Source organism: Acomys minous (genome assembly GCF_964271855.1).
Source record: "Acomys minous genome assembly, chromosome: 6".
Taxonomy (NCBI): domain Eukaryota; kingdom Metazoa; phylum Chordata; class Mammalia; order Rodentia; family Muridae; genus Acomys; species Acomys minous.
In genome coordinates, this window is record NC_140487.1 from 104108993 (window position 1) to 104130125 (window position 21133).

Below are 21133 nucleotides of genomic sequence, written 5' to 3' on the forward strand. Positions count from 1 at the left end.
CAAGGCTGTGCCCTAAACAATGGAGCCATTGTGAGTCTCTTGATGGAAGTTGGAAAGGTCACAGCTCAGTAGTGTTTGTCCGGCCTAGCTTGTCCCATCATTTGTGATGATTCTGTGCTGGCCCGGGGTTCCCTTCAGGTGCCTTTGCAGCTGCGACCTTCCTGAGAATTCCCACACAGTATGGTCAGCAGCTAGCCCAATCAATGAGGATCGTACATCAAAAGGCGCTGCTCCCCGGGCCTCTGTCTGCTGCGTTCAGTCCTCACTGTTGGATCAATGGGGGAGCAGGTGGCTGTTCTGTGTCCTAACAATGGCTCCTCTGCAGGGCCTTTGGTCTGTCCTTCTGTCAAGCTGGGAAGGTCACAGACAGCCCTTGCCCAACAGGCTGGAGGCTCTGAGGAGGCCCATGTCGGCATCTGGTTCAAGTCAGCAGGAGCACCGGAGAAGATCTCAGGGAGCTCCCCCTCCACCCCCTGCTCTTGCAGGTTTCCCACCCCACTCTTAGCCATCTCTCCTCAGTAAATGGATAGTGGGGTTCCCTCTCTCTCATGTATTAATCACCCAGGATTAAGCAGTCCTCATCCGGTGAGGCTCTAGAGAAGTCGTGGTGTGTCTGAGACAACAAATCTGTTTATCCCAGTGCTCACCTTCATGTGACACTGAGCTCATGGGATGGCGCCCTGGCTTTAGAGGGGTGGGGGGAGGTTTGGACAATTATTTAGAGCAGAAAGTTCCAGAGAACCACCTTCGATGCTACCCAGGTCCTCCCTCTCCCCTCTGCACACAATCCCAAATGATCACTTCAGCCCTTGGGTCTCTGCCTGGCTTTCCAGCTCTGTGGACTGTGTTAACTGATACATACCATTTCCAGAATCTTTTATTCAAATCACCAGCCAGGAGAGAGAATCTAAGTGGCTCCTCTTCCCAATTGATGTCCATGCCTTGTCCAATCAGCTCACACTAGGAAGAGGCACGCCTAGCCAGTGCAAGCAGAACAGCAGGAGTCGGTCTCCTCAGTGATGGCTTGTCAGGGAGAGGAAAAGTCCCCAGAAAGGGCTTAGGCCAGGCCAGGCCAGGCCAGCGACCCTTAGCAGAGCTTCCTCATCAGCCTGGATGCTCTATTTTCCCTTTCGGGCTCCCTCAGGAGGTGATAGAGGAAATTCACCCTTATATCATGCCCTTGAACTAAACAAAAGAATGCAGACGGACGGCCCAGAGTTCCTTGAGGAGAGCTCGAGAGCCATCTCCCAGTGTCATCTGGGACGACCGTGTCATCTGCTTGGCTTTGAAGGTCTGGAGAAGAGAATCCTTATGATTATCCTCAATCCTCTCAAAATGGTACTGCCTGGCGTTTAGAGAGATAATTAGGAGCCTAGAAGAGGTTGATGGCGACGAGTCTGGAATTGGACCAAACAACGAAGAGATTGGTGATGTGAGCCTCGGGTCCCTTTCCCCCCCGTGTGGCTGTGCAGAGGCCTGGAAGAGTCTGGTAGAGGAGACCTCAGTGCCTGAAGTCGCTGGGCCCAGGAGTCCTTCACCACCCATTCACCTAGCGCTTAAGACACGGTCCTCTGTCCTCGAGCCCAGCCCAACAGGTTGGGAAGAGGCAAGGTGAGGCAGGCCTGGGCTGTGAGCCCCAGCATTCTGGACAGCTCCGGTGCTGTTAAAGGGGCTGAAGGAAATCTGCCAGTCCGACACATTTCCTCTGAGTGGCCATTTGCCTTCTACCCACACAGCACTCTTGCCAATCAAAGGCCAAAGCATTTGGCCGGCCCCTCCCGCTTGAGCCTTTACTCACTTTCCAGGGCTTCCCCTGACTTTTAATACTTATTGAAAGGTGTGGCTATCCCAACAGGGCAATACCAGGTTTTATTTGATCTATTGACTGCAGTGACCTAAATCTATATCATCTGTCACACCAAGAATGCTTTGACCTTCTACAAGGAAGTGAATGCTCTCCAAACCAGAGTCGGGCAAACAGCTTAGGCTTAGCCACTAGTGAAAGACTGGGGTCTGGGGAGTTCTGGGCCATTAATTCACCATCAAAACATGACCTTGAGTCTGCAAGCTTATGATTTGGTGTTGCTATGGGAGAAGGCGTCCAATAGGCTACCACAAGAGTCAGTGGGGGTGAGGGGTGGGCCAGCCCAGACAGTCTGAGTTCCTGCCTCTGATAGCTGTGTGACCTCAGGCAAGCGCTCTAACCTCTCTGCGCCTCCATCTTTTCAGCAGTTGGCCGAAGGTGATTACAGACTTGGCCTGGTGAGGCTGTTGCGTGAGTTACATGTGTCAACGTGTAGGAGGCGCCTGGAATCATGTCTGGTGTACAGCCGTTTTTTTTTTAAGTGGTGTCTGTGCCCCAGAGACTGCTTAGGTACCTCATCCCATTCTCATTTTTATCTCAAGAAAAACCCCGGAAGCAGAGTTTCGGATGCCATTAAGCAGGAGAGAAAACCGAATCTATCACACTCAGTAAATTGCCCAGGGCCACATCACTGGTCAGTGTCGGGGGGATAGTTCCTGTAATGGAGAGAGAGAGTCTGGTTCCAGAGCCAGTGTTCCTTTCTCCCTAGTGACAGCATCCCCTCCTGGTCAGTCCTGCCTTTCGCATCCCCACCAGCTGGCTCTTGACACCACTGGGGGCAGCAGTGCCCCTGCAACCTGCACAGCAGCTTCTACCCTGAGACTGTGGACGGTCTGGTTAGTGTAGCTATGCTTCTGTGTCTTTGCTGAGACTGTCACAAGACACTGAGAACGAGCAGCAGACCCTCACCCCCGCCCCACAGTCACACCAGCTTCCTGTCACGTAACCTCGTAACCTCTCTCTCTCCGTCTCACTGCCAACGAGAGGGGAAGCCCATCCTCCTTCGAGGGAAACTGGCTTCTCAGCTGAAGTCCCCGCAGGCACCCCTGTATACCGACCCTCTCCATGAACTTACCTTTCACATATTACACATCTCAGCCTCATCCTGCAGGCCAACCTCTTCCCCCCCCCCCCGCCCCCACCCACCGCCAAGGGCATTCAGGGTGGCTGTCTACCCTGTCTTTGTGGGATCCCGTGGAGGACACTCTGCCAGTCTGTTTAGGGAGCAGAGAGAGATGGCAGAGGGGGCCAGGTGAGCAGCGGAATGGAGCAGGGGTCAGGGACAGAGATGCCGTGTGAGTGGAGAGTCCCCTGCCCCCTTGACAGTGTGGGCTAGAGGCACCCAGCCAGGTTCTTCAGCACAAATGTACTAGCAGCTGTAGCAGGGAAGGGCAGCCCCGGGGACCACTGAGCTCTTCCATGCTCACTGCCGCTGCTAATTGCAGATAATGCATTAAAAATACAGGGCAGTCTCTGCTCATCCTAACATGGGTAATCAGGTAGTTAGGGTGGTTTACGACGACAGGCTATGAGCCAGAGAGGTTGCTGCTGCAAAAAGAGTGCTGGGGGTGGGGTGTGCTTACGAGTGGCAGACAAGTCTTTCTTGCACAGCCACCAAGGGGTAGAGCAGGTGTAAGCAGCCATGCATAGAATGCGTGGCCAGATACGTGGAGGGACCCATGGCTGCACTCTGGTGTTTGCAAAGATCTCCTGAAGTCAGGGCAGCAGGACAGGAGGAATAAGGCGTGTCTCGCTGCTCACCCATTCCCTAGAAAGCGCATGGCTGAGCACACACTCAAGTTTCTCCATGTTTCATCTGCAAAACGGGATGTTTAAAATGCTTTGCAACCACTAGTGTGGGTCAGCAAGCCAAGGCCCTGGGTGCCATTCCTAAACCCTTCAAAAATAATGTAAGGGGTAGGGAAGTGCCTCGGCCTATCAAGTCCTTGCGTACAAGCATGAGGACCCGAGTTCAGATGCCCAGCATCCACATAAACAGCTGGGCATGGTGTTGGCGCATGTCTGTAGTCCCAGTGTTGGGGGAGATAGACAGGAAGATCCATGGGGCTCGCTGGCCAAGCAGTCTAGCCACATTTGTGAGTGCCAGCTTCAGTGAGAGATTCTGTGTAGTGAGATTTTTCACCCCGGGTAGGAGCAGGGGTGGCGACTGGGCAACGTCTACCCAGCCCTTGTAAGGTCCCAATGATAAACCAACGTTCTCTGTGAGGCACCTTTGAGTTTATTAGGCTTACTGGGGAATGGGTAAGGGCTTCTGCTCAGGAGCATAGGTGACCGTAAAGAGCTACTGGAAAGCAGCAGGGACGATGGCTTCCCCACAGCTGCATAGAGGGTGTCTCCTCCCCTATTCTGTCCCTGTGTAGATATGATGGCTCCTGCCAGAGATCTCAAGGCCAGGTGCAATTAGGGCAGAATTGCAGGCAACTGGTTGGGAGAAGTGACTAGACAGTCAAGTGAGATCCTCATCCCTTCCTTCTCTGAGGGAATGTCAGCAGTCACCAGGCCCAGCTGTGATGATTGTCTGTGAGTGGGCGCAGCTGAACTCCTGAAGATGGCAGACGTGTGGCCAGGACGACAGTCCTATACAACAACTTATCTCAAAAAATAATGTGGCAAACAATTGAGGAAGACACTGTGGTCAATTTCTGGTACACACACACACACACACACACACACACACACACACACACACACACATACACACACACGCATGCAGGCACACGCACACGAAAAAGTATCTGCTTCGTTCAGATTTTGGTTTCATTTGTCTTGGTTCTTTTTGTTGTTTGTTTGCTTGCTTATACGGACCAGGTGGCCACCCTGACCTTGAACTTTCGACAGCTATTCTACTGTGTTAGCCTCCTGACTGCTGGAATTACAGCCTCGTATCTACACTCTCAGCCCCTCTAGGTCTTTTTATTAAGTAAGATAATTACTTTAAATTGCTTCAAACAGTAGCTGACACAGCCTAGACATCAGTAAAAGTGTGTTGCTGTTATTCTTTGTTAACGTGTGGGAAGCATCCTATCAGGTCTTAGGAGGGCTGGATGAGTGAGACAAGGTTATCGCCCGGCTGGGGTCACAGACAATGGCCACAGGTCATTGTGCATTCAGATTAGCCATTAATGGCTTTATGGCTGTGATGGGAGCACAGAGGAGTGGGAAGCCCAAGTGGAGGGGCCTCCTGGAGGAAGTGATGCCTGACCCATAGGACGATGGGAATACCCCCTGGCCTAAAAGATAGAAAGGTTTATCCCGAGGTGGGTGAGATGGCTCATCAGATGATATCTGGCCCCCAAGCCTGCTGACCTTACTTGGATCCCCAGGACCCACATGACAGGAAGAGAGAATTGACTCCCCTGAGTTGTCCTCTGACCTCCTCCACACACATGCTGTAGCACATATGTGCACATGTGTACACGCATGCACACAAAATAAATAAATAAATGTAGAAAGCTAGAGAGTCAGGTACAATGATCCTGAGCTCTAGAAGGATTAGGGTGACACTTCTATTGGGGAATACATCCTAGGACCTCAGAGTGGCTGTATCAGTTATTGACTACCTATAACAAATTACCCCCAAACCTAGCAGTTTGGAATAATAACATTCATTCTTTCCTACTGCCTAGGTGTGGCTATGTAGGTCATCCGGGCTTTCGATTTCCACTAAGGTTGGACAGGCTGGCCAGTAGGGAAAAGATCGCTTCCAAGCCAGTCTGTGTAGTGCTGTGCAGGTTCCAGCTCCAGCTCTCGCTTGCTGCTGATGGGAGACCACCTCAGCTCCCTTGCACAGGGCAGTTCTGACAAGTCGCTCTGCTCATCAGAGCAAGCCAAAGAGAAGATGACAGAAGTCACGGTCTTTTCTATATAACCTGCTATCAGAAGTGACATCCCACTACTTTTGCTGTATTCAAGTCATTAGAAGCGAGTCTCTTGGTCCCGCCCACACACAAGGGGAGAGGATGGCACCAGAGCAAGGATGTCGTACGGAAAGGTCATCCTGAGTCACTTTTGAAGCTGCAGACTGCAGTCTGCCCACTGGCCCCTGCTGATTCCTGTCTCTTCCATGTGCAAAACAGTCACTTGTTCCCAACGTCCCAGCCCTTGATGGCATCCCCCATGCGAATCTGGTCCAGTGTGCATGAGGCTATGGCAATATCTTCTTTAAATAGAAACTCCAGACAGATGTCCATTTGGATTGGGAACTTTTCAGAATGGAAAAAAAAAATGACCTTCCTCTGCCGGGTCACAGCATCAAACATTTCTACTCAGAAAGAACGGAAACACGAGGAGTCACTGGCCTAGGACAATTTTGAAATCTAGCCAGAAAGACGTGGACATTTTCTTGATCCCGTTTGAAAGCCTGGGACAGTTTTCCATGACTCAAGGCTCCTTTTTCTAAAGTCTTAAGCTCTCCTTCCATCAAAGCATGTGTTTGTGTGGTGACCTGGCTCTTCAGCCAAGAGCACCTTATGCGTTGTACTGGGTCAGGTGTAGTAGCGTGTACCTGTAATCTCAGCACTCAAGAGACTGAGGCAGGAGGATCACTGTGAGTCTCAAGCCAGGCTGGGATAGATTGCAAGACTGAAAACAAAAGTATTGATGAATTATCCAGTTTGTTAATAAATTAAATGTTGTGTTCTCAAGCCTGTTTCAGCCCTAGCCATCAGTTTTTTCTCCGGTAAGACTTTTCCTGAAACCTTTGGGAGAATCTCCTATAACTCTCATTGGCATCACCCGCATATTCACTGGGACTGTCTCCAAACAAAGAACTGAACTCTTTAGGTCCAGAGACCACTTATATTGCAGCTAAAATGCACCTGGCTCCTGACACACAGAACCTAAGAGATATTTCCTTGTCATCCATTACCACCCGGAGTACATAATGAATGTACAGACCATAACAACACCCACATATTCACTGGGACTAATCCTCCAGCGAAGACAGCCAAGGGGCCCGCTCTCATAGGTCCCACAGCACCTTTTGTTTGCTCTAAAGGATCCTTGAGGCCAAACCTGATCCCTAAGAGTCTCCAAGAACTTTCTGAGCCTCTGAAGGCTTAACCAACAGCTTATAGCACTCCCACCCCAGCTTGGTCTCCAAACACTCTTTAAAAGCCCTTTCCTTGAGGCTTGCCATAGCTTCAGTAGACAGGCTTTTCAAAAGGAGCATCCTGCTTCCTCTCTGTCTCAGGAATTTCCTCTCAAGGATGGACTGAGAAACCCCATCCCACCCTGGGCAGCTCCTCTCTGCCATGCACCCACAGACAACAGTCTCAACAAACCGTCCGTGCCTTGTGAAAGCTCCCTTCCTTCCAGTCTCTAATACGCTCTCCTCGCTTCCTCTGAGCTCCCGCAGGCAGCACCCTCCCAAGTGATGCTTTCAACACTCTGCTTGAACCTTTGAAGAGTCCTCTAACCGGCTTTCTAAAGCACTCCGAGCCCCACCCCACCCCCCACCCCATCCCAACCACCAGATACTTCCAGAGCTAACTCATGCTCTATGCCATGGCTCTCTCCTTACCTTGATGCCAAACTCAACATCCACTATCTATTCTACGTGGTACCGTATGTTCTCAAGGCTTAGTGGCATGAAGCATGAAGCACCTCCCAGGTTGGGTGTCAGGACCTGGATGCATCTTAGCTGGATCGTAAGCTGCAGAACAACAGGTGGTCCCTGGGACTTCAGAGCCCAGCTCTCATCTGGAGACAGTCTAGTTTCTGGTTTTATTTCCTTGAAGACTAGGCTGGGTACCTCAGCTCCTACTGTGTGCTACCATCTACCCTCTGCCTTGCCACCACGTGACTTTCTCTTAAAGGCAGTTTTCCATACGTCAGTGTGCCTCAAGCAAGAGGAACTAGGTTAAAGTCGTAGGATCTGTAGCCCCATTATTATTATTTTTTTTTTTTTACAAATGACATGGTTAGGAGGTGGCTCAGTTAGGTGAAGGTATGCATTTTATCCCCAGAGCCCAAATAAAATGGCAAGCTCTTGTAATCTCATCGTGGGCCAGAGACAGGTAGACACTTGGCAAGTGCCTGCCGGTAAGAGACTTGTGACTCGTGAGTGTGTGTGTGTGTGTGTGTTTAAGCAACTGAGAGATGACATATTGTAGATTGTTCTCTAGCTTCCACACCTGTGAACACACACAAACGACACCCAACACTTTGCACTGTTCTTTTTTTTTTTTTTTTTTTAGGAACGGAGTCTCTACATGCAGCCCACACTAGATGGGTTAGGGTAGCAGAGGGCTGAAAATACCCAGGGGCCTGGACCAATAGGAGCATGTAAAACCCCAGGGACAGGACAGTGTGACTGGTGAGGCTTCCGTGGCCTGATTATGTCATGTCTGACTCCCACAGGTGACAGGCCACCAGACAAACATGTCCCTGTTACAGGGGAGAATCTTAGACGCATAGCCAGACAGTCTGCAGAGCAGGGACTTGGACCGGAAACCCTGAGTGAGAGGAGCAGAGCTGGTGCAGGGGAGGTCACCTCTAACAGGAAGTTCATTGTCACCACACCCCAACTCAGCGATCGAGGACAGCCTCAGAGTCCCCTGGCCCTTTATGCTGGTTCTGCCTCCTTTGTTTCGGTTGTGTCCTTGCCTGCTCTAAGCTACCCTCCAGTAGACTAAGCCGCCCCCCACCCAGCTCACCATTTACAACAATCGCCCTGGCTCGCCCTCAGCCCACCTCAAAGTCAGACGCTTATCTGTAACAGTGTCTCAAGAAGTCACATGCTAAGACAATGGGCAGCACTCTATGACCTCACCTTGGTGACCACACCTGTCTGGAGACCAGACCTTCCAGCCTGGAGAACTGGAGCTTTTAATCCCCCCCTGAACAGCCGAGGCTTTGGTGGACTGTACCGCCAACAAAAAGATCCCCGTATGGCTGAATGGCATCTCGCATCGATCGTCCCACAACATTGATCTGCTTCTCTGTTGGGATTTGAGGGAAACCCAATAAATGAAATATAATTATTTCCCTTCCCTGGAACAGGATCAATTGGCAGATGAAGGGAAAGCAAGAGGAGGGTCCACTGCGTTACTGAGGAGCTCATCGGCCGGCAGACCTGAGCACACAGTAGGGAGGCAGGGCTGCTAGGTGTAGGGACTGGTGCCCAGCAACTTGCTAACCCCCCAACCCCCCCCACCCCACCCCACGAACAGGTGAAGCCCAGTAAAGCACCTCTCTGGAACATTCTGGTGACTCATGGAGCAGGTGCTGTACTCCACGTCAGAGGCAGTGGCTAAAAGACACAAGGCGGGAGGGATTGAATGTGGGTTGCGTTCTGAGAGAGAGGAGAACACTCAAGTCTGATGATCCCTGTCTTTTCAGTGAAGCAGAAAACAAGGGTGTCTCCTGAGAGGGTGGAGGGGAAGCAGAGCCAAGCTGGAGTGCCAGCTGCCAGCCACGGGGGAGTGGCGATTTCACACACATGAGAACTTCATGGGTGGCCCCATCCCTCCCTCGGTGGCTCCTCACTCACCATCTCACAGCTGGGTTTTATGCCATAACCTTCTCTGGCATCAGGGTTGTCACACAGGGGCGAGAGCTTCACAACCCCACCTCACCCCCAAGCCCCCAGCCCCCCACCCCCACCCCGGTCGCATGGACCCGGGATGTGGGGAACAAAAACAACCTGAATGCAAACCCAGAGTTTTTATTGTAATCAAACTCCAAATGGTTGCCTGGACAGACAGCACAATCCCTCTGAGTGTGACAAGTGACAGCACCTAAGATTGATTATATATATATATAGTGATATATATATCACTATACTTTGGTCACAACAGCTGTGTGACCCAGAGAGGAATGGCTGCCAGCTAGTCAGTGAATTCAGCTCTCGGCTAATTTCAGGGGTGTTCTAGTCAGGTACCTGATACAGGTTTGGGCTAACCCCGCCTTCCTAATCCATCTTGGAATAATGGCTCTTTTCCTACCATCCTCTGACTAGAAGTGGGTTTGGTATATCTATGTCTAACTCCAACCCAAGGAGGCTCCATTTTCTCTCTCTCTCCTCTCACACACACACACACACACACACACACACACACACACACACACACACACACGTGCTCGCGCTTTGCCACACCTGCCAACCCAGGCCAGTTGGACCCTGCAGCCAGTCCCCTGTCTTAAAGCTACCTCTCTGAAAGCCAGCCTCCCCAGGACCTCTCCAGCTGAACCTCAGACCACTCATTTTTCACAGCATAGCATCAAAGGGCGCTCTAACCACACAGGACCACAGAGCCAGAGAGCCAGTTCAGTGACATTTTATTTTTTCAAACTGGTACTGGCTGACCCCCGGAAGTTCCTCTTCCGGCATGGGCATTGTTGGCGATAGGCCTCCAGTTCCTTGAAATACTTGGTTCGCATAAGCGCCGCCTTCTGTTCATAAGGCTTCTTGTCCACATCCGTGGTCGTGGACCACATCTTCCCAGCTTCCTTGGCCACCTGCACCACTGACCAGGTGGGGTTCTCTTGCTTCAGCTGGGCATAGTGGTCCAGGGAGAAGAGCAGGAAGGATGATGGGGGCTTCCGTGGTGCCTTTGGGTCCCTCTTTCTCCGCTTTCTTCTCTTGCCCATGTAATTCATCATTTCTTCTTGGTAGCGGGCTTTGTCGAGCTTGGCCAGGGCTTCATACTTCGCCTTCTCATGCTTTGAGATCGATCTCCATTTTTCCGAGCACTTTCTAGAGAACTCCTTAAAGCCAAGGAAAGTATTTGGCTGTTGCTCCTTGCATTTGTTCTTGAAATTCAGCATAAAGTGAATGTAGGATGAGACATTCACCTTGGGCCTTAGCTGTACTTCTTTTCCCATGTTTATATAATCATGATTTCTTTCCCTGGATCCCGCTAGTTTGTATAGCAGAGACGACCGTCTCCACCTTCCAGGAGCAATCTAGAAGGTGCCCCGCTTGGGGTGAAATGTCCCCTGTGTGTAAGCCTCAGCTGGAGCCTGGCCTTTTTCAGGGCTGGTGGCTTTGTTAGGTCAAAGAAGGGAAACTGTGATGTCATCCATGAGCCAGCCAATGCCAGCCAAGCCAAGCTCAGTCATCATTTGTAGGTTGGTTACTCCAGGGTCTTTTTTTTTTTTCCTCCTCTAAGGAAAGATGAAGGTTTATCTGAACCTTATTAGAGTAGCTACTGGGCCTGGGAGTCTTTCCCCCTTGGCTTCCTGCAGGCTGTGGGCTTTGCTCAGCCCCTGGCATCTTTATGTCCCTGTCCCCTGGTGGGTCATAACAAGTGCCAGCCTCTCTCCATGTGAGCTCCTCAGGGTGCCGCCTCCTCATCCTCCACACAGGCTAGAAATAATGAACACACGAGGAGGAGGGTGGATGGCTCGGGAGCTGTCATGATAATACGTGAAGGCTTTCTGTTTGCCTTGAGCAGTAGCAATGCCTGCTGCACAGAGGGTTTAGTAGTAACTCTAAAAATAATCATCGATGACAGCTGGGACTTGGTTCCTGTCAGGACAAAGTTGTCTAATTTAAAACCCAAGCACTCCGGGCTCCGGGAGTCTGAATCTTTTCATTTCTCTGAAGAAATTTGAGGGGACGGAAGGAAGAGGAAGAGAACCTGGGAGTTTCTTAATTACATTGGAGTTGTTGAAAGTGTGAATTCTTAGCTCTCAGGGAAGCCCCTCCCCCTCCCCAGAAGAGTCCCCATTAGGATTAGTTTACAAAGCACTAGTCAGGCAAATCTGCTTCTTTTGGGTAAAAGTAGTTAATAGGCCCTAGTTGTTTAACTGTGGAGAGTGCAGCAAAGGCCAACAGCCTTGTCTGTGAGTGCATTTACTAAAACTCCAGTGGATGCCAGCAACGCCACATGCATAGGGCAGTAACGTAGCTTCTCGTTGACATAGAAAAGGGCAGGGCTCAAAGTTAAGCAGCCACCAATAGGCATCTGCCATGGTTCTTAGCATCGACTGATTGACTGGAGACTCTAGGCTAAAAAGGTTTTTGGGGAGGGCTTGGCTAGAGGTGAGAGTTTTTCCCGTCTTCACCTGTGTAAACAGTTTTCTGAGGGTCAGGGGGAGGGGATCTCAGCAGCAGGGTCCTACAAGGAAACTGTTCCCAGGCCTCCATCACTGGCTTCAACATTTGGCTTGTCGTAAGGGAAAGGCATCTCAGCCATACTTTGCCTTCCTGTGAGTCTCTGATTTCTCCTAAAAGGAGTTTGTACTTGCAGAGGACATTGTTCTAGGTGACCTGAAAGGTACCATGCCAGGCAAAAAAAAGAAAAAGAAAAAAAAAAAGATGGAAAAGCTATAGGAATCTGTTGGTGTGCGGGCTCTGCTGTATACTTGGAGGGATGCTGGGAACGCTTTGGCCAGCCCCTGCGTCTGAAGTCAGTTCTGTGTGCTGGAGAAGGTCCACTGCTTGTCCTTTCCTTGCCACTCTACTCGGAAAGTGACCACGGTCCATTTCATGTCAGAAGCCAGGAGCCTCAAGAGATCAGGGATGGACAGAGTGAGTTTGGAGGCTTGTGTCTCCTGGCTCCGTCCACTAGAGGTCACCTGGACTTGTCACCTCCCTGGACTAGAGGTCTCTAACTAAGCAGCTCACCTCCCAGGTTCATAGATCGTTCCCTCCCTTAGCTTCTCCTGTCTAGGCTGGTGACAGTTCTGTTTTCACCACCTCGAGTCTTCTGTCACCTCCCTACATCCCAGGACCTTCCTGAACCCTGCCCCTCACCTTTGTGGGTAGTCTGTTTATTAAACACTCCTCAAATTATTCTAATTTGAGTCACCATCTGTTTCCTGATGGGACCTTGACCGAAGTACCATGTCAGCAATCTTTCAGCATATAGACAACAACCCCAAACAGAAAGGCACTGAAATTCTAGAGATCCAGATTCCCACAGTCCTTAGAGACCCAGAAACACCTTCAGGGGCAGAACCTGCCAAGGGAAGGGCAGGCTCTCCCATCCAATGTCCTGAATTACAAGATGTTTTCTAGACGGGGCATTGGTCTAATAGCCAGACAGTAGAGACCTCAGACTTCATGGATGGCAGGATTTCTTATTGCAAATACTCCTCTCTCATTCTGGCCCCCACGTAACCTCAGGCAATGCATAAACAAATGACCATGTCTGTACCAATAAATCTTTATTTACATAAACAGGCTATAGGCTGTTTTTTGTGTGTGTTTTTTTTCCCCTACTGGCCCTTGGTCTGGCTACCAGTTCAATTTTTGTTTTAGGTCTCTTGATTGCAGTCTACAATAAAGAATACACTTTATGTCATCGCTCATTAACATACATATACATATAATGTGTGTCAGCCTCTGTTTCTGAGAATGATCAATCCATGTCATCTTCATTGCAACCCTATGGTTTTTTATGCACTGTTTTATGCACTGTTATTTTCTGTTGTGTTTCTTCTGATGGTTATAAGAAAGCACGCAGGCTGATCTCCAGCTTCACTAATGGCCCTGACTGATCTGAGGAACTCTGTGTAGGGCAAGCTCACTTGGGAACCACGAGGCCCCTTTCCTTGGTGGTACGACGTGGGAAGAGTATGGCTTCTAGGTCTAGACAGACACGACTTCCGGTGCTGGCTCATCAGCAGGCGGCTGCGGTCAAGTCTCACTCTCAAAGTCAGGTCTTTAAAAGGCAGTGATGGCACTGAGATGATGACTCCATTAGTAATGTGTTTGCCACACAAGTGCGAGGTTTGCTTTCCCGAATCCTCACTACAAAGTGGCACAAACCAAGACAAACAAAAACTGGCACCAGGGTGCTAAAGATCGAGGGTCCCCTGGTGGCCACTAGTCAGCTTACATACCTGAATCAGTGACCACCGCCCTCCCCCAAGGCCAGTGAGAGAGGGACCCTGTGTCAAAAAGACAAGGCCACTAGTGGCAGGAGCAGCACCAGTGATGTTGACCTGTCCCCTCCACGTTCATGTGTACACACACGCACACCCCCACACACATGAACACAAACGCAGAAGAAAATAAATGGCAGTCTGAGAAGCCGATAAAGCCGGGATTTACAGGCTGAAATGAAAGGAGGAAAAGCAGTTGGCACACATAGGCTGGACCGTGGCGTCAGGAAGAGGACAGCAGGGAATATTTACAACACAGGAAGGTGACAGGCATCACCTCAAGCAAGCTGCCCAAGAGGCCAACAGCAGTACGGACAGCATACGGGCCCTTTCTGTGATTCCGTGAGGGGCAAGAGCATTGTCCCTCAGTGGTGGCTTCCTTCCACACTCACATCCTGCATACAGTCCCAGAAAACATTAGACCAAGCCACATACAGGTCCAAGCATATGACTGATGCTCTTTGAGTATCAAGTCTTGGGAAAACAAGGAAACTAACACACCGTGGATGAGTCAATAGGAGGAGGGATGTTGGGTTAGATGTTAGAACCCAGAAAAGGGGCGCATTAGGAGACACCTGGAAACATCTGGATTAAGCCTTCCGCTCAGCAGACAGTACTGCAGCAAGGCTGATATCTTAATTTTAAGGCATGTTCTTTAGGTCTGACGCCAACCTAGGGGAGAAGCTTCCAGCACCACTGTGATCTGGAGGGTAGGGAGACAGGAAACAGGAAATGATTAGGTACAGGAATGGAAACACGATAGTGAGGGTCAGACAAGCCCGATCACCTCTGGAATGACAGACCCAGAACTAGACCATGTTTCAGGGTGAGGGAAATCAATCCTTCAGAGGCCTTGACAAAGCCTCAGGCTTAGAGAGTAGCCTTACTTCACTCAGTCTACTGACCTTTGTCCAACCCTGGTGACCACCCCTGGTACCTCTTCTTTCAACATATTCTTTCTCCTCCTCCTCTTTCTCCTCTTCCTCCTCCTCCTTCATTTTCACCTTTATTTGGTTTTGGTTTTGGTTTTTTTCAAGACATGGTTTCTCTGTGTAGCCCTGGCTTTCCTGGACCCTCTTTGTAGATCAGGCTGGCCTCAAACTCACAAAGATCCTCCTGCCTCTGCCTCCCAAGTGCAGAGATTAAAGGTATGTGCCACTTCGTGCCTGGCAACACATTCCTTTGTTTGGAGAAGTGTTCCCACACCAATTCCGGGCGCGGGGGGGGGGGGGGGGGAAGGGGGGGCTGGCAAGGGGAGGTTCCTAAAAACGATGCCCTTGCCCTAAGGAGTGGGCACGTGACCTAGAGAGCTGCTGTTGGCCTTTTCTGTTTACTGTGAGAAAAGATGTCTCTGTGCTCTTTCTGGTGATGAAGGTGAGAGGCAGAGTCAGAGAGCTGCTGAGTGGCAGTGGTTCATCCTCAAGCAGCTGCCATCTGCAGTCGGCCAGCAGACAAGCCTGCAGAGCAAGGCTGGTGGCATTTGAGCCTGTAGCTCTGGACGTCCCTGAGCCATCTGTGGTTTAGTCACAACAGCTACTGGTTGCTTCTCTGATCCAGACTGATCTGGGTTCTTTAACCCTAAGTCACCAGGACATAGTACAAGGGAACTTATAGAGGTGGCATGGGATGGGATACAAAGCACGGATACAGGATAAGAGGAGCCAGGAACTCTCCCCTCCCTCTCCCTCTCCTCTGTCTATTGAAGCCTTACCATGTTGATAGGCCAAGCCTGGCTTCTGAAAGATAGTGGATGCCTCACACGCCATGGCCCTCGTGGCACCTATGTATGGACCTCGCACCTGCTATGGACCACGCACAGTGCTGGGTGGTACCTGTGTGTACTCTCTCACCTTACCTCTCAGGCCCAGCGTGGGCACTTTATTCACCCTGAGTGAACCAGCTAGGCATTTAAAAGATGCAAGTCGAAGTCACCAGGCACAGTTCTTATGGGGCCCCTGCGTGGAGCCTCCTCTTCACAGCGCTTCCACTCCGATAGCCCCTAATCCCTGGAGTCTTCCCGACAGCACAAAGATGTGTGTGTCCTCTCCCGGGGAGGTCATTGCTGTACCATGAGGCTTCTTGACAGCTGGCTCTGCCTGACTGTCATCATTAAGCGACATCTCCGTGGGTGCAGAGAGTAATGCCACTGCCACAAGGTCACAGGGTCAGTGTAGCGTTGAGAACGGAACACAGCTCCATGACACACCAGGACCCCTTGCTGGCTTTTAGTGTGCACAGAGGGTCCTAAATCCCCAACTTTGCTCAGGGAAGCAAAGTCATCCAGCCGTGCTTCAGACCCATCTTCTGGGGATGAAGAGATGGCGCTCAGAATGACAGTGGAGTGGGAGATGACCTTGGGAGCACTGAAAACATCTCCTCTGTGGAAGCATTCCAAGAGAAGTACGCCAGAGGCCGCCATGAGGCAGGTGTGTTCATCTTCCCTAGAAGAGGCAGGTTCTCTTCCTCCCGGTCATCTCCCGTCTCCTCCCTCTTCCAGTGTAGGCGGAAGATGAGCAAGTCTGGGATCGTAGGAACTGTTGGGGCGCCAAAGGTCCTGCCTTTTCACCCCAGCTCTGTTCAGTTTCCAGAGCAGATGCTAGATTTCTCATTGACCTTGCAAGCCTACAGGGGTGTGGAAGGGCCTGACTAATCAGCTTAATCAACCCTATGTCCTCTAGAAGTAGCATTCTTTGCACATTACTCAGCTACCATCCACGTTCCCCTTGTGAGCCCCCTACTGTATCAGCAGTGTCCCCAGCGTGCCGTACAGGGAGCACAGTTTTGCTGAGGAATTCCATGGCACTGGAGAGGAAACAGAACCTCCTACAAGTGATGTCACGTGTTTACCTGGTAAAGAGCAGAGCCTGGAATGCAGATTTAGGACTGGCTGGCACCCAGGCCCTGGCTGCACCCTGGGCCTCCTTCTGTTGCCCCTGGGCAGGATCAGCCTATCACCTCAGTGCCGAAGCAGGCACCTGGGCCAGGCAAGGGGAAAGGCTGGTACCCTGTGAGGGTATCATGGTCACTAAGCTCTGAAAGCCTGCTCCCTAGTCCCGGACCATGCTGGGAATGAGAGGCCTCAGTGGTCCGTCGCATCAGGGCCACCACTCTGGATCTCAGCTCTAAGCTGCTGTGATAGAAACCTGGGTGGGAACAGAGCACAGCCTCCTGAGAGCCCTGAAACTAGCGAGAGTATGTCTGCTCAGAGATGCTGCCCCAGGCAGCCTGGAACAGGGCTAGAAGAGGATGAATGGGCAAAGCCTGGCACGTTTTGTAAGCATATTGAGCAGAGTAGGACAGCACAGCTGCATGAATGTACTTCCCGGGCAGAGTTGGAGATTTAGACCCTTGGTGCACACTAAGGCCAACAAAGAGTCCTGGAATGTCACGGAGCTGTAGGAAGAATGGAAGATAAAGCACAACCATGTGACTTAGACTGGACCAGAAGCGGGCAGGGCTTGGCATCATCCCTAGGAAATTTCTGAGGACCCATCCCCAGACCTCTGGTGCAGGGCCCACAGCACTTTCTCTGTTAAATCACCTGAGCATCTCAGGACACAGCATGTTGTGTCAGGCAGAAAGCATCCAGCCCTGAGCCTGGGATGCAAGGCTACAACTAGCCACCCTCCTCCAGCCTACATGGAAGCTGAGTGTGCTGCCACCCAAAAAGGCAACAGCAACAGCAACAGCAAAGCTCTCTTTGCCCAGCCACAGAGCCAACCTGGGGCCTTGTTCCTCCATGCTCCAGGCTCAGAGACATCCTCCAAGGAGCCACGGATATGAAGAAGGAAAACCATTTGCCCGGTGTGTCTAGGGGCTCCCCGGAGCCAAAGAATCAGCCAAACTGCAACGTTCTACTCATGGGTGGAGTTTATGGAGGCGCTTGTAGGAAAACAGAAACGTTTGCCCACGCTGACAAAGACTCCACTGCTGTTGGGCTTGGGGTGCGTGCACCTGGGGAGTCCCCTGGGAAGGTGTTCCAGCAGCTGCTGAGTGAGTGGGGGACACAGCCAGCAATGAGGTAACCCACGTCTTCCTAACACAAGTGGCCAGGGTTCTTACAACAAGGATGCACAAAGCATGTGCACACCCCACCCCACCCCCACCCTCATCACTGGCAGCTCTCCGTACTATCCAGCAGGTCTCCTGCTCCTCACTACACACACACACACACACACACACACACACACACACACACACACACACTTCTGATTTTATCAGCAGGGTCTCCATAATGCAATGCACTCACTTTGTGGCTCCCTTCTTCCACTGTGCAGTATTCAGCGAGTCTGCCCCTTGCGGTAAGCACTCTGCCATGGACTTGAGGAATGGTGGACAGACAAGACAGACACGATGGCTTTCTTTAGTCTGGAGAGAAACAGGCCCGGGAGAAAATGAACTGAGCCCTGGGGGTATGGGAAGAGCAAGCCAGGCCATGCATCCGCTAGTGGGTTTGCCGTTGTGGGTGCTCATCCCCTCTGAGGGAGGAGAAGTGCCTGAGACACAGATACGTAGAGGAAGCTGGTCGGGGAGAATTGCAAGGAGATGAATTTTCCATCCCTGTATACATTTAGAGGGAGGGACGACTGCCTTAGGGTCTCTAGTTCTGTGATAAACACCACAACTGAAAGCAAGTTGGAGAAAGGGTTTATTAAACAGGCGTGGTGGCACACGCCTTTAATCCCAGCACTCGGGAGGCAGAGGCAGGCGGATCACTGTGAGTGAGTTCGAGACCAGCCTGGTCTACAAAGCGAATCCAGGACAGCCAAGGCTACACAGAGAGACCATGTCCCGAAAAACTAAAACTAACTAACTAAATAAATAAAAATAAACTCACAGCTTGCAGACCGTCATCCAGGGAGTTGGGGAAGAAACTCGAAGCTAGGACCTAAGAGACAGAAACTAATGCAGAGGCCATGAAAGAGAGATGCTTACTGGCTTGCTCCTCTGGCTTGCTCAGGCTGCTTCCTTATGGCACTTAGAATCAAGGGGTGGTACCTCACACAGTGAGCTGGGCCCTCTCATGCCAACCATCAATCAAATGCACCACAGGCTTGCCCACAGGCCCATCTGGCAGAAGTTTCCACTTCCAGAATGACTCTCCCTTCTGTCAAGTTGATAGAAAATTAACCAGCACGGGAGTTCGTGCAAGGTTGGCACCAGGCCAGAAGACCCCAAAGGGTTTCCGGAATGTGAGGTCAGTTAATCCCGCGCCCCGCCCCTCACCCCCACCCTGCCCCACCCCCAACTGCAGAGGGCATATAATTTGGAAAGCAAGCACACCTACCCGTGGGAGCAAGTAGTTGTCTTAGTTCATCTGTTGGTCCTATGTACACAATGCAAGTGTCCTGGGGCTGGAGAGTCTAGTTGGTAAAGTGCCCGATGCTTAAAAATGGGACCCTGAGTTCAGTCCTCAGAACTGACGTGAAAAAGTGAGGCGCTGTGCTACACACCTGTAGCCCAAAAGCTGGTGGGGCAGGACCCCGTGGGAAGCTTTTCCAAAGAAATGCAAGGTAGTTAACTTCCAAGGAATGATGCCTGAGGTCAACATACGCACATGTGTGTGTGCGCACACATGCACACATATCCACATGCACATGCACACACACAGAGTGAATTCCCACCCCCACCCCCACCCCCCAACACACAGGAGTGTTCTGGTGCTCCCACAACCTTCACAGAGCTTCTTGCCTGCTGCCTGTGGCCGCCAGCCAGCCGTCTCCCACCCTGCCCTCCCGCCCCGGCGCGCTCCGGCATCCTCCAGCTGAGCTCTTGCACTTTCTGAGAATCAGCTGGGTCTGTTGCCAACTCTCCCAGCGCGAGTCATATTTGTTATTGTAATTATGTGATTTAAATTAAACATCACATAAGCGGATGAGATACGAGCGTGGAAGGAAATACAGTCAGTGCGACGGGAACTCGGTCGAATACTCTTGAACGACTCTGAGAAGGGGGAGTCTCTGAGAAGGGGGAGTCTCTGAGAAGGGGGAGTCTCTGAGAAGGGGGAGTCTCTGAGAAGGGGGAGTCTCTGAGAAGGGGGAGTCTCTGAGAAGGGGGAGTCTCTGAGAAGGGGGAGTCTCTGAGAAGGGGGAGTCTCTGAGAAGGGGGAGTCTCTGAGAAGGGGGAGTCTCTGAGAAGGGGGAGTCTCTGAGAAGGGGGAGTCTCTGAGAAGGGGGAGTCTCTGAGAAGGGGGAGTCTCTGAGAAGGGGGAGTCTCTGAGAAGGGGGAGTCTCTGAGAAGGGGGAGTCTCTGAGAAGGGGGAGTCTCTGAGAAGGGGGAGTCTCTGAGAAGGGGGAGTCTCTGAGAAGGGGGAGTCTCTGAGAAGGGGGAGTCTCTGAGAAGGGGGAGTCTCTGAGAAGGGGGAGTCTCTGAGAAGGGGGAGTCTCTGAGAAGGGGGAGTCTCTGAGAAGGGGGAGTCTCTGAGAAGGGGGAGTCTCTGAGAAGGGGGAGTCTCTGAGAAGGGGGAGTCTCTGAGAAGGGGGAGTCTCTGAGAAGGGGGAGTCTCTGAGAAGGGGGAGTCTCTGAGAAGAATTCCAAGGGCACAACCACCACCACCCCCAAAGTTCGGCTCCTTAGATCAAGAACGTGATCTTGGAAGATGGTACCAGTTAGTAAATATTTATTGCCTGGGTGCCGGGTGTGGTTTCTATGAGATACAAACTCTGGAGTGCAAGCCTGTGGTCAGGACCTCGGTTCTGTGCAGCGCTAACTGGCAATTACACGGCTGTTTAAGTCGTTCACGTGGTAATGTCTAAGGCACATATTTGTCCTTTTGTGATCCCCTCCTCGGTTTTAATTTAGTGACATCATCTGTGAGGCTTGCGTGCTGGGAAGGAGCACACTTTGTAAAGGACCAGACAGTAAATGACAGTGCAAGGCTTTCTCACTAGTAGCCAAGGATGACCTTGAACTTCCTTGTCTCCCCTCACCCCCACCACTTCCCAATAGGTGTGTACTGTTATAAACATTTTATGGGGTCTGGGGTGTTGAATCCGAGGATTCACGTATGCTAGGCAAGTACTCTACCCATCCTTAGTGCACGGTGTTTTCTGTGGCTTGACACCCTGATGTAGGCACAGCAGCAGTGGACCTATGCAAATGACCAGATGGGCGTGGCCGTGACTCAGCAAAGGGTGAGACTGTATCCACAGAAATAGGCAGGAGCCTTGCTTGGCAGGCTCATTCTGTTATTAATTTGTCCTGCAGTGTGGCTAGAGATATTCAAAGAAGCCTCCATCCTGCCTCGGGTGGAGCTTCCCTTCCTGCCGGAGGAGATCGTCAGGTCCAAAGATGGTTGCAAATCAGTAGGCCTAGGATGGTGGCATGTGACCATGTTGCAGAGGGGACACACTGAGCAGGCAACAGTTGACCAGGCTTATAGGACCAGTGGCATTGTGTCAGGGAGTCAGATGG

At 51.3% G+C, this 21133-nt stretch overlaps 2 protein-coding genes and 1 long non-coding RNA gene across 5 annotated transcripts in view; 1 reads left to right on the forward strand and 2 right to left on the reverse strand.

Annotated features, from left to right (window-relative positions):
* The window catches only part of CSMD2 (CUB and Sushi multiple domains 2), a 573432-nt gene that overhangs the window by 257653 nt on the left and 294646 nt on the right, over positions 1-21133 (forward strand). The window lies entirely within an intron of this gene.
* Positions 4067-9463, reverse strand: LOC311598985. The gene is made up of 5 exons (XR_014779732.1): positions 9378-9463; positions 9077-9137; positions 8658-8826; positions 7407-7538; positions 4067-6466 (listed from the first exon to the last, which is right to left on the reverse strand). It is a non-coding gene; the product is annotated as an uncharacterized lncRNA (long non-coding RNA).
* Positions 10147-10876, reverse strand: HMGB4 (high mobility group box 4). Its single transcript, XM_084784657.1, has one exon. It carries the CDS (start codon positions 10709-10711, stop codon positions 10166-10168), a length of 546 nt encoding a protein of 181 aa, XP_084640783.1. The 5' UTR covers positions 10712-10876; the 3' UTR covers positions 10147-10165.